We start from the raw sequence: 12,884 nt of genomic DNA on the forward strand, positions 1-12,884 counted from the left end.
ATGTCATTTATTTAAGCCAGAATCAATGTATATTCTTCAGGGTGGATTTTAAAGGTATATATATATATAAAAAAGCCAAGTTCAGGGCAAGCCATTTTGTTCAATTTGTATTTAAAAACTAAATTACATTTATTTTTGGAGGGTGGATACTATAACTTAGGAAATCCCTTTGTGGAAATTCAGATTTCTACATCCAAAAGTTAACTAATTTTTGGTTTGGGATTGGCCAAAATGTTTAAGGAGCCCCAGTGAAATAGAAGGATTAATTTGTGAAAAGCAAGAAGTATAATCACTATTCGGACTACATGAACAGTCAGTACATGAACCAAAGTAATGAGATCTTTGTAACCTCACAAGGATGCAGTCACCTGTGCATTCCTCATTTGAAGCAATTTGAAAAGAACATTGTGTTATTTTGGCGACTGGCACAGGTCTTGCCTATGTACAAAACTCAGGAAAAGTGGCTTATCTGGTCACCAATTTCCAAGCCAGTTCATGTAAGTGAATGGGTTTGCCCAAGAACTTGGTAGGGGATTGAGGAAGAAGCGCTGTAAACACAGGTATCAGGCAATAGATAAATGCAAGTCCACTTCATAAAAAAAAATTCTAACTTTCCTTTTCTTTGTAAATCTGTACTTTTGTTTATAAAGTAAGGTTTACAAATATGACCATAATGAAAACCAGATGAAACTGACAGTGGCAAAGAGCTGCCTACTTCCAGTGTGGGAGGCGTGATAGAGATAGCACTGAAGAAGGAGTGACCTGAAATTTGGGATTTGGGACTCAAATCTGTCCCTTAGTCATTGGACCACCTTGGGCAAGTCACTAAACCTCAGTGAGCAGTTTTCATGACTTTGAGGACGGAATGAAAACCAGAAGTGTTGTTTTGTGTAGGAAAAAAAGTGGATGAGATCCACACACGTTTGTACACATTTGAGAGGCTAGCAACTTCAACCACAAAATGTACCTGATTCTCACTGCCATAGAGTTCTTGTAGGTCTTGACCCAAGACTTCATATATATAATTCTCTGAATGAAAGGACTTCTTAGTTCTTCAGTAATGGAATGCCTTCAATAGGCTGCAAGATCTCCCTGCCTGCTCAACAGTGCATAAGAAACGTGTTGTCACAATGAAAGTCAGAAAGATAGGATCTGTGTCTCAACTGCTTTAATATTCTTCCCAAAAGACAATGAGTTCTATTCTGGAAGATGCATGACTCTGTAGTAAGAACACACAGACCTGAGAGCAGTGCATTAATTATTTTATTAATTTCTTCTTTTTACATTATGGGAAACATTCATCTATTTACAAATTTTTTTGTCCACACACAATCTAGGTAAATAAGCCTATGAAATTCCAATTCATAAAGCCATAAAAATGTTCCCCACCCCTCCATCTGAAGGCTTTCAAATGAATCTTTTTTTTTTTCCAAACCAAAATAATTTTTAAAAATTACATTTGGGAAGTCAGATATGCTAGTGATTTTTACATTCCAGTTATTTAAAATATGCATCTAGACATGTTTTAAAAAAGAAATGGTAAATTCACAAGGATAAGGCTTAAATTAAAGTGGTGATGCACAGTAAAACATTAAGGAAACATCTATAAATAACAGAAATATATTACAAATAAATTAGTTCTATTTACCATTTCAAATATTAAAAATCTTTAATCCATTTCTTCATCTCTCTTTACAAAAAGCTTATGTGAATTGTATGGAAACATCTGCAAAAAATATAATAAATACTTAATTTTTTTGAACGTTTTTGATGTGGGAGACAAACTGCTTTTGTAACCCCCCCCTCCCCAAGAAAATGCCCAACACCTTTATACCAAAGTTAAACAAAATAAGTAGTTTTTCAGGGTACATACATTTTCCATTATGAACTAAAAAACATTTCTACAAATTACATCAAAAAGAACAATGTAACAAAGGTTATGCTCATGAATGTCAGTTTCAGGGGTCAAGTGGTTAGCAAGCAGCATCGTGTGGGGTGGTGTTCTCACATCAATAATTGGCTTTTTATAAAGTGTTTGTACAATTTCAGCTGTGTTTTTAAGGAAGGCAAAGGTCATGATGCCCTGTAGGCGTTCAGCTAAAAGATTTAAAATTCTTACCAAAAATAGCTTATGAATATACAAATACCGTTCCCTTAGACAAGATAAATAGGCCTCCTCTTGTCTCTCATTAAAAGATCCTGGGATAAATCAGTCTCCAAAGAAAATTTTGTAGGATGATCTTGAATTGTATTAGAAATCGATTTCTTAACCCAAATCTTAACTAACTCAACTTCAGGGCTCAGAGCTGTAGTTGTTGTGATCCTGGGTCCTGGAATGGATGCTGCTTCTGTCATATTAATCTGTGAGTTCCAAGTCACTCTCATAATGAATGTGACCCTAGGCTACCCAAGGTGGCAGTTGTCCCTACTCCACACAAGCTTTGTGTGACCTTTCATCGCTGCTACAAGGTTAAAAAAAAAAAGGTGGATTTTTTCTAAAACTAGCAAATCCTCGAAGCTCAAAATCTCCGTATGCTCCAATGCTACAAAGCACTCAAGAAAGATGCTTTATTCATCCTAGTTACAAGTTGGTTGGTTGGTTTTTAAATAAGTTAGTAGCCCTTTTCTTGTAAACCACAGCAGTAAACATTTGTGCCCTGTTTATAAAGATAGCTCAAAGCATCAATGGCTCTGAGAGGTAGCGAATTCTCTAGTGGTTTTAGAGTATGTCCGTGAAAATACTTGTTGCCAGAACCCTCCTAATTTCAGAAGTAAAATTAAATTAGCACCTGGCTATGAGAGTGTGTTCTTTTAAAAGCTTCTCTGGTGCAAGCATACTTGATGTTATGTTTTTAAAAGTCTTTCATTTTTCAATGGTAGTTCCCAATGCTTTAGGGTGTGTGAGCTGGACACCAAATGCTAGTGGTACTTTAAGTTTGCCACAGTCGAAATGTTTAAACTGCTACGCGTAAGGGCATTTAACAACAACTTCAGCTAGACGCCAAGGCATACTGCCCATCAATTCTGACTACAAATGTAAATCAACGTTCTCTGGCAAAAGCCTGGCGTTCTTGCAGTGTTTATATCAGCATGATGCAGACCCCAACCCCTATCCCCTCTTCCCCCACCTCCTGGCAGTTGACCCCAGTGGGTCAGATTTCTTCTCCACTACCTGGAACCTCTAGGTGACTTTTAGGCAGCTCTTTGAAGTGAGGCAGCAGGTCTATTGGGTTAGAGAATTTATTTCATCTATTTGACATAGGACAGACTCCTATGCTGGGGGGTATGATTGGACTCGGAATCATCATGAGAGGAGACTAAAGGAGAAAACGCATCTGAGATATGAGCTACTGGGTTAAAACAGATGGACGTGTAGCATTCGAAGGGATGATAGGAAAACCCCAACTGGTCTCTGAAAACAGCTGTGCTGCCACCATGCTCTGTAGGCAGATGTGTGCCTGTATGTGTGTCATTAGGCCCACCAGTGTGGACACTAACTAATGAACCAATGCTCTCCCCTTGAAAAACCACCTCCACAACGACAGAATATACACAGCACAATGAAAGTTGACCAAACATTTCAGATCTAAATGTTCTTAGTACTAGGACAAAAAAAAAAAAAAAAAAAAAAAAATCCCTTGTTTAGTATCTGAAACCATCCGGGCTTCCATGGCCTTGCCTTTCTTCATTTTATTGCCATTCGGAATAGATTAATTTCCCTGAAAGATCGAATTTACAATCTTCTGCTGATTGCAACATTTGAAGCTGTGATTGATGAAGTAACAGTGAGGCAGTTTGTGCAGCTGTGAGTGGCGCAGGTGCCCGCAGCACCTGCGGACTTGACTTCTGTCTCCCTTCTCGGCTACACATTCGGGTCCCCCACCCCCAGGCCTGCTTGGTCCCCTTTCTCCCTGTCACTCCTTGATTCTGGTGAGACGGTGTGATGTCTGAGGTTGGGAATAAAGTGCTCCCTCTGCTTTTTAAAAAAGAATAACCATTTAGGGGAAATAAAGGGGATCGGAGCCCTCGATTCTTCCCTATGGAAGACCGTTAAGTCCCAAAGGATCGCCCTGTGATACTGGATTTGAAATACCCTATGGTTTTATATTGCTGAGGTCTAGGAACAGACTAGCTTGAGAGAACTGAGGATGGCAGGTGACCTAAAGGTGTCCTTTCTACACAGGTGGGTGTGGCTTGGCCCAGAAAATAAAGGGTTGGGTCTGTGGATGAGGCAGGGTGACGGATCAGGATCCGGGGCTAGGTTCGGTGAGGAAGATGGGCAGACTGGTCCAGGGAGCGGGGTGGCCGGGGGCGGCTCCTGCGAGGTGGACAACTACACCACGACAGTGGAAGTCACTGAGCTCAGAAACGGACGGGCTGGGAGGGGTCGGGGTAGGGCGGGAGCGGGGGACAGATACTTGGCGGGCGGCGGCGCTCAGAGCCGGGTCTGCGCCTCGGGGATGTAGATCTCGATGCTCTCGGCGCTCTCGGTGGCCGAGTTCTGGCGGACGGACGCGGCGCGCTTGGCGGCCATCAGGCGCTTGCGGGCCTCCTGGCGCTGCGAGCTCTCCAGCGAGCGCTCCCGGATCAGCGGCGCGGGGCCCTTCGCCGGCTTCTTTGGCACTGGAGGAGGGGCCCTTCTCTCCTGATCAAAGCAGAAGGTTCAGGACATTACACAGCTTCTCAGGACAAGCTTGGGAAAAACTGGGATAGGTCAGTAGTTAGAACACACTTTTTTGTTTTGTTTCTGTTTTAACCTAAGGGTGGTTGGTTCTGATCTGCACACTGCATACATACATATATAAATATGTTTTTTTTCTTCATTATTCTGGCTTGGATATTCAAAAGATGCAGCGGAAAAAAAAAAAAAAAACACCACTTGGTAAGCTTAAGGCCAAGGGTAGGACAGAATGCTTAGCTAGGTCTCTCCAAAAGCGTATTGCGGGTATTGAAAATGCCCACTGCTGAACGGCTGCACTCCCAGCACACTGAGTGTGGCGTCCTCTGGAACCCCCTCCCCAGGCTCTTCCTGGTGCCAAGGATGGGCCAAGGAGAGCCAGCAGCTGCAGCAGCAGCTCGAACTCTGCCTCCCCTCTAAGGGGCCAGGCACCGGGCAGGGGTACGAGCTGGGTTCGTGGTTTAAAAACATCCGAGGCTCGAGGCTCGCTCTTTGCTCCGGCCCACCCAGCCAGCCTCCCTCTCTCCCCCAGTCTGCCTAACCAAAGGAGGAAGAGGTTCTCAGACTGTGTTCTTTAGCTTTGTTGATGCCACAGTGAGTAATTCCCTTTTGCGCAATCCGCGGGAACACACAGCAATACAGGGTTACCGGAAAGGGAGGACATTGAGATCTCCTATGGTCGGGAGGGGAGCCAGATCCAAGATGACTGCAGGAAGTCAGGCCCCAGGGGCCTCCGGATGACTGGCCCACACGGCAGTTGTATTCACAGCGACAGAAATTGTGCCATGAAAATTTAGCACAAGCCAAAAACTGGTCATCCTTCTTATCAGCATCAAACTATAAAATCCATTTGCAGTGTCATTGCAAATAAATAAATAAACAGCCATTCATCCTTTTGGCCAAAAAAAAAAAAAAAAAAAAAATGCAGTGCAGGCACAGTGAAGGGGCTCTGAACCACCACGGACTTGGTGGGGGGCACACGGGGAGGATGTTGAGCCCCCAGGTTGAGAACAGATTTACCTGGATTTGACGTTTCCTTTTCAAGCAAAATACTTTCAGTTATCATAAAAACAAATGTGCCTCTCACATCCACGGAGTGATAGAATGGGCTGGTCATAGAGTATAGTTTAAAAGCCTTAAAAATCAATCTAACTACTGATTGTGCAAATATCAGCAGCTCACTCATATCCATTCCTAGCATCACTTCTTTTGGATGTTTGAAATCTTCATGTTGGGTACCTCAGTGGACTTATTTTAAAAAGTGTCCATACTGGAAACTTTTTAGTCATTTTCCTTTCCTTGTACATGTTTTTTAGCAACTTTTTTTTTTTTTTTAAATCAATGAATGAGAACTTAGATCAGCTCTGGAGATTCATTTACCAGCGTGTTGACCATCTGCAGAGTTTTCTTAAAAGGAGACAGACTTAAAAGCTTGTCTAGCTTACCAGTTTTACACATAAAGAAAATCAGACTGGGTGCAAATGCTTGGCTTCCCAAGTGAGAGGTCCTGCCCCATCAACGGTGCTTTCATATTTAACGCGGAGACCCCTGGCTGGACAGTGGCTGGACTGCAAGTGGGGGCACAGAGATGACAGCATTGCCCTCTTGTTGCTTACACATTGTCCCTGGGGACTGGATTTCTCATGGGGGGCCGGTGCCCCAGGAACCCTGAGATTACGATGAGCAGCAGCAGAATGGATCGGATTGCTGTTTAGCTCTGATCAGTGAGGACACCTGAGAGGCAGGACCATCACTGCTTCAAAGGAAGAGCCATTCTTAATTTTCACAAGGTGAACCTCTTGATCACAGGCCATGAGAGCGAAGGGTGAAAAACACTCGTGCATGACAGGCCAGCCTGGGGAGTGGACACTGGATACCTGTGTGAGTCTGGTGGACACCCTCTCCCATCATCAAATGTGAAAACTGCACTTGTTTAATTAAAATAAAAGAACTCAGGTTTTTATTTCTAAACGTTTGCATTAGGACCCCAGTGAGCAATATCCCCCAAGGCAATTCAACCGAAAATAAAAATTCTTTTGAAAAAAAAAATCCCCACACTTATGATTACTGTGAAATTGTATGGTGTATGCTTTTAGACTTGAACAACAGTGATTTCTTCATTGCTATATTTCTGAGATGATTCTCAAAGTCAGTTATTTTTCAGGGCTTCCTATTTTTCTTGGAACCACATCCCAAGGGTGTAAGGAAGTTGAACTCTTGTTCTATGGAATCATGCATTGAAGATGTCATTTATTTTAGTTTAAAAAGCAAAATGGAGGCAGTTCCTTCCAGTGACTAAAATAGTTTAACTTAAAGTTTAATTAACAAAAAAAAAGCCACATTCCCATTTTCCAATTCACAAAGACAGGTTTTTCTTTAAAAATATGCCTGAAACATATTACAGATAATATCCCAAATGATTACTATGTAAACATTGTCATTACAATGAAATGAGTATGATATCAGCTCCATTTCACATTGTAAACAGCAGCACTAAATGCAGAAGCCTATTTAGACTGTCCAGTGTTTGTGCAGGTTTTTAAATGAACCATACAAAATCTACATTGTTCTACCTTCTTGTCAAGAGGATCCATCTGTTTCCAATTATTGGCCTTTAATTGATGAAGTTCATCAAATTTCATACTAATATTTTCTATGGACAACTGCAGCATGTCCCAAAACCCCGCCAAATCCTGGGAGGTGGGCCTCGGATGAGCATTTGGATTCTGTACAAGAGAAGAAAAATATTCATGCTTTAGAAGCAATCCTGACAACAAGCCCAGGGCCAAAGAGGCCTTTTCAAATAGTTTAGATAACATAAGGAAGATGAGTTCCTTTTGGTTTTCAAACAGGAGATAAAAGTGAGGCTACGAATGGCAATTTTATACACTCATCCATTTGAGTCAGTGATTCTCAAATGTCAAGGTTGTCAAACTTGTGATGCAACATCAGTCAATACAAATGTGTGTGTGGGGGTGTCTGAACATTAAAAAAAAAACAAACCCAGAATGTGTGATCTACAGGATGCCTTTTTAAAAGACTATATTTAAATGAAAATGCTGTCTTCAAAAAAGAAATGCAGTATATTATTAGACTCAATATTTTACTCCATGCTACACAATGTATTCAGAGACAAGATAAATAAATAAGACTAGAATATGACCAGATAATGAAATTAGTTTTAACATTCATGTTCAGTGAAACACTAGGGCAAATAATAACAAATTATAAAAGAATTGGTGTTTCAAAGTAGCATGTTTAATAATCAAGATGTTAGAAAGCCACTTTATCATATGACTGATTTGAAATTAGTATTCAATTGATCAAAATATAATATAGGCAATGCAAGAATGCATTATCTATACATACATATATTATACGTTCATGACCCTTTGCTAGATAATAGTAAATATTCTCTAGGTTTTGAGGACGGACTTTGTCCCCATTCACATATGCCTGACAATAGAAATTATGAACTTGACTTCATATGAGTTAAGACTGAAAAAATACAACTAAGTGATTGATGGTATCATGCTCCTCGCTGCTCCCTACTTGCAACAGTAGCTAAAGGCACTTATGGTCAGACGAGTGGCAGCGACCATGCGTCAGGGGGTGGTGGTATGCCTGGTGAATGGCAGTTCTAGCTACCTCTGGGTATTCTGGGCAACTGAACAGACTTGAAACCTCATGTCATATAATAACACGGAGGCACTGTGTGCTTTTCAAACTAACCTCTAATAAAAATGTTATCATTGAAATGTCAGAGAGTGTTCAAACTTGATGGCCATCCAAGTAAATAGGTTAGAAAGAACTTTTAAGTCCTTGGATATTTTAGGTCTGGCTCACAATAAATATAAATATAAACATATCTATAAATTTATGGTTCTAAAATATAAAAATAAAAAAAATGAATTTATGGTTCTAAAACTACCCCTCCTTCCAAAATTCATTGGAAGAGATAAATTCTAAGGTTTAAAAGTTTTTGGGGCCGACACCGCGGCTCACTAGGCTGATCCTCCGCCTTGTGGTGCCAGCACACCGGGTTCTAGTCCTGGTCAGGGCGCCGGATTCTGTCCCGGTTGCCCCTCTTCCAGGCCAGCTCTCTGCTGTGGCCAGGGAGTGCAGTGGAGGATGGCCCGAGTCCTTGGGCCCTGCACCCCATGGGAGACCAGGATAAGCACCTGGCTCCTGCCATTGGATCAGCGTGGTGCGCTGGGCGCAGCGCGCCTGCCGCAGCAGCCATTGGAGGGTGAACCAACGGCAAAAGGAAGACCTTTCTCTTTGTCTCTCTCACTGTCCACTCTGCCTGTCAAAAAAATAAAAAATAAATTTAAAAAAAGTTTTTGGTTCAGTTGTAAAATGTATTCCAGGGGCCAGCGCTGTGGTGTGGCAGGTAAAGCCGCCACCTGCAGTGCCGGCTTCCTGCAGCACAGGGGTGGAGCCTACTCCCCTCCCTTAAAGGTGCTATCAACAGGAATGGAAGTCAACCAGACTGGGACTTGAATCTTGGCTTTGCCTGTTACAATGGGGCCCTGGCCAGATTTCTTAGTCTTTTTTATGCCCATTTCTCTCATTGTAAAACCAGCATAAAAATGATGTCACTATCAACTCCACAGATCAGAAGTCTACAAGCTCTCAGCATGGCCTGTGACAGAAGGGGTCTTGACATTCCCCATGGGAGCCTGTTTGGACCTGTATCAGTGGCTCTCCTGCCTCAGTGTGGCCCTGCTTTAGTGCTTCTGGTATGTCACCCTCTAAGTTTCTCCTCCAGTGGCCAACAAATGGGAGCCTAGGAAACGTCAAAACTGGCTTAAATGAGGTTAACATTTCCTGGAAATTTGCAAAATTTTCAAAAAGTTTTGTTGGCAATTTCATCTTTACAATCTGTGCAATGTTTGCATTTTATTTCCTAATATACTGGCTCATCACATTCTTTTCTCAAGGTGTGCTGTGTTTTCCCTATTGTATGGACCTAGTGACTTCCTCGTGTATCTACCAGCCAGTTTGAGCAAAATGGCTTTATATGAGCTGCTGTACACTTAACAAAGGATTGCATTAATTAAGATCTGTGACACAACAGAAAATTGAAAATTAGTAAGATTTCTGTACCTGGCACATAATTGAATCTCAATAAAATATTTGTTGAATTGAATTCATTTATTATTACATTTGCTACTATAAGTTATCTCATGATCCAAAATAGATTTCTGAGCAAGAAGAAGGGTCTGGTAATTTTTGCTGAGAAAGAGGAAAACAAGCTACAGTGTGTGTGTGTGTGTGTCCAAAGAAAAAAGGCTTGGAGAAGACAGAGAGAGAGTACCTACCAACTTTTGCATGCTTTATATTTTCTCGTGGTTGATCCCTGCCAAAATAATTCCCTTTCAGTCTATATGAGGGTACTTCAAAAAAGTTCATGGAAAATGGAATTAAAAGACACATTTGTTTGGGTGAAAAAATTTTTGAAATTTGGACCAGCGCTGTGGTTTAGCAGGTTAAGCTGTCACCTGTGACCAATAGCATCTCATATGGCTGCCAGTTCGAGTTCTGGCTGCTCCATTTCTGACCCAGCTCCTTGCTAAAGGCCTGGGAAAGCAGTGGAGGAATATCCCCTGCGATCCACATGAGAGACTTGGAAGAAGCTGTAGGCTCTTGACTTTGGCCTTGCCCAGCCCTGGCAGTTGTGGCCATTTGTGGGAGGTGAATCACCGGATGGAAGCTATTTCTTTCTCCCTCTGTCTCTCCCTCTTTCTTGGTAACTCTGCCATTCAAGTAAATAAATAATTTTTTTTTAAATTGAAAATCATGCCTACGAGGGATCTTCAAAAAGTTTATAAAAATGTGTATTATGAAAAAACTATGTGTAGATTTTAAACTTTTTGCACCCACATAAATGTATCTTTTAATTCCATTGTCCATGCATTTCTTGAAGTATTCTCTCATATTTGTCCTTGTTAACAAGAAGCAGTTAAAACTCTAAAATCATATTTTGGGCTATTTAGATTGCAAAAATCATGTTCTCACCTCCCACAAGATACATAAGTCGGTTTTCATTTTCTTTGTTCTAGATCCAGCCTTACCACCAGCTGAGCAAGAAAAGCTATTTTTGTGGAGTTATGTTCATGGAGATAGCAGCATTTTTTAAAGGCATATATATAAGAAAGCTCTTGCCTTTTCATTTTGAAGTCACTTTTAAAAATTCTGTTGTTGATAGTGGTGCTTTTATTTTTGTTTTGCTTTATTTTGTTTTTGTATGGCAAGAAGGCTGAATTGTTCTTTTTATATCAGAGAGAAAAGATAAAGGGCCCTCATCCTCTGGCCCTTGAATTAAAACAGAGACCTCTTGGCTAGGAAATGGCCATGGATGGCTATTTCACAAAGAAAAATTGCTCTCCAAAATGATTTTCTCAGTACCATTATGTTTGAAATGTTAGTATGCTCCATATTTAGGTAAGAATAATAAAATCAGAGATGCCATGTAAAGTGAGGAAAATGGAAAATTTTCAGTTACAAGACAGCAGGAAATGGAGTTTTAACTTGATTAGATTTTTTTCTTCTAAGATTATTTAAGTGTAAAATAAATATTTCTTAATCTTGAGAAAAGCAGGACATGATTCATTGGAAAACTCTATGCCAGGTGAGAGACACTAAGCGGCCTTGCCTTGGTTCAAAGTCAGTTTTCCTTTGGTTGCACCCGTCTTGATGGCACCTTCTGAAGGAACTAGCAAGGAAGTCGTGGAGACGGGGCGTGTTACCTACCAGGTTTTCTTCACACAGTTCTCTGAACTGGTAGAATTTCTGCGCCATGAGAAGTTGGGCACTGCCCACTGCGGTTCGGATTTTCCCTAGAACTGAAAAGAGCAAACATACAAGAAGTTTACACATTATGCCTCACTGTTGAGATTTCTTCTGGTAAAGCAAAGCGGAAGTTACGCTGTCACGATTAGGGAAAACAGCACCAGCGCCGGCACGCGCCCACCCGGACAGCCCAATCCCAGGTGCTCCTGGGTTAAAGCACACAATCAGCCTGGAAAAACACATGCCCGTCATGCACATTTCTGGGAGTAATGGAGTTTTCCATCACAGCCCTGGATGTTACCGAGAGAAGAAGCAAACGGTTGTTTTTTCTTTCAGCCTCTTTTACCACAAGGATGAATGTCAAGGTTTACCAGTGTAGTTAACGGATTTATGGAGGCTGCAGTGGTGGTCTCCTGGCTTGTTTTTTTCTAATCGGAACCTAAGCACAAGAAAAGCAATCCTAACTCGGAGAGGGGAATCTCTTGCCAATCAAGAGATGCCATCCATATCCTCCAATATTTTTTCCGGAGCTCAGCCACTGGGGACTGTCAGGAAGGACCCATGGCCCATTGAAAAGTTTTTTCTTTTTTCTTTTCTAACCCCCAGGGAACGCCAGCTCCACGCTAGCGTCTAAACTCTACTGCCCACTTTTCTGGCGATCATAGGTTTGCTTCCCTACGTACTGTGCCGAAAATCTTTCCCTTTACAAGGTACTTCTGGCTGGGTGCGCAGTCCCGCGGTTTCGGGGCGCGCGTGCTGGCACCCGGCAGAGAGCTCCGCGCACAGCGTCCGTGGCGGCGGCGCCTCGCGCCGGGAAGCCTGCGCGCCGCTGCCCTGCGGGAGCTGGGCCTCCGGGGAGGTCCATGGGAGGTCCTGCCGGCGGGAGGGAAGGGGCGAGGGCTCCCTCAGAGGAAACCAGACTGGGAGAAGCTCTCTCCCAGGCGGAAATCTTCGCGGGGAGGGACGGTATAGGATTTAAGGAACCTTGTTGCGGCTCCGAATGTGAACAAATTTACCGCGCCTCTGTTTTGTCCCTGGGTTTCCCCAGTATTTTGCTTCTCTGTCATGCTTGCTAACGGCTCGAGGTACTCAGGGTATCTAGGCTCGACTCACAAGTTTTGTGTACCCACACCTGTTGGCCAGTCAGCCAACAGCTCATTCATGGGCAGGCATCTGCCTCCTCTGTGTTAACAAGGGGGCCTCCCTGACAGTTGTCCCCCTACCAAAGCTGTTGCTTTTTTATTTTTTTTTTTTTTCTGGTCTGTTTTTATTTAAAATTTTCATTTGCATTTTATTTTAAAGGAGAGAGAGAGAGAGAGAGAGAGAGAGAGAGAGAGAGACTTCCATCCACTGGTTCACTCTTCAAATGCTCACAGCAGTCAGAGCTGGGCCAGGCTGAAGCCAGAAGCCA

The 12,884-nt window shown here is 42.3% G+C and overlaps 1 protein-coding gene across 19 annotated transcripts in view; it reads right to left on the reverse strand.

Annotated features, from left to right (window-relative positions):
* Positions 1-1,245: 1,245 nt before the first annotated feature.
* DLGAP1 (DLG associated protein 1) overlaps positions 1,246-12,884 on the reverse strand; it is a 1,086,743-nt gene continuing 1,075,104 nt past the window's right edge. For 15 of the 19 annotated variants that reach the window (XM_070050436.2, XM_070050435.2, XM_070050434.2 and 12 more), the window contains 3 exons: positions 11,435-11,526; positions 7,252-7,404; positions 1,246-4,645 (listed from right to left, as the gene is read on the reverse strand). In XM_070050436.2, the coding sequence (XP_069906537.2) occupies positions 4,436-4,645; positions 7,252-7,404; positions 11,435-11,526 (455 nt within the window). In that variant the 3' untranslated portion in view covers positions 1,246-4,435. Of the gene's footprint in view, positions 4,646-6,908; positions 7,405-11,434; positions 11,527-12,884 lie in introns of those variants that run through there. The other 4 variants (XM_089305878.1, XM_051852111.3, XM_051852110.3 and 1 more) reach the window with 1 other exon arrangement.

The sequence above is a fragment of the Oryctolagus cuniculus genome, chromosome 10 (genome assembly GCF_051225735.1).
Source record: "Oryctolagus cuniculus isolate XC-2025 breed Fujian yellow rabbit chromosome 10, ASM5122573v1, whole genome shotgun sequence".
Classification (NCBI taxonomy): Eukaryota; Metazoa; Chordata; class Mammalia; order Lagomorpha; family Leporidae; genus Oryctolagus; species Oryctolagus cuniculus.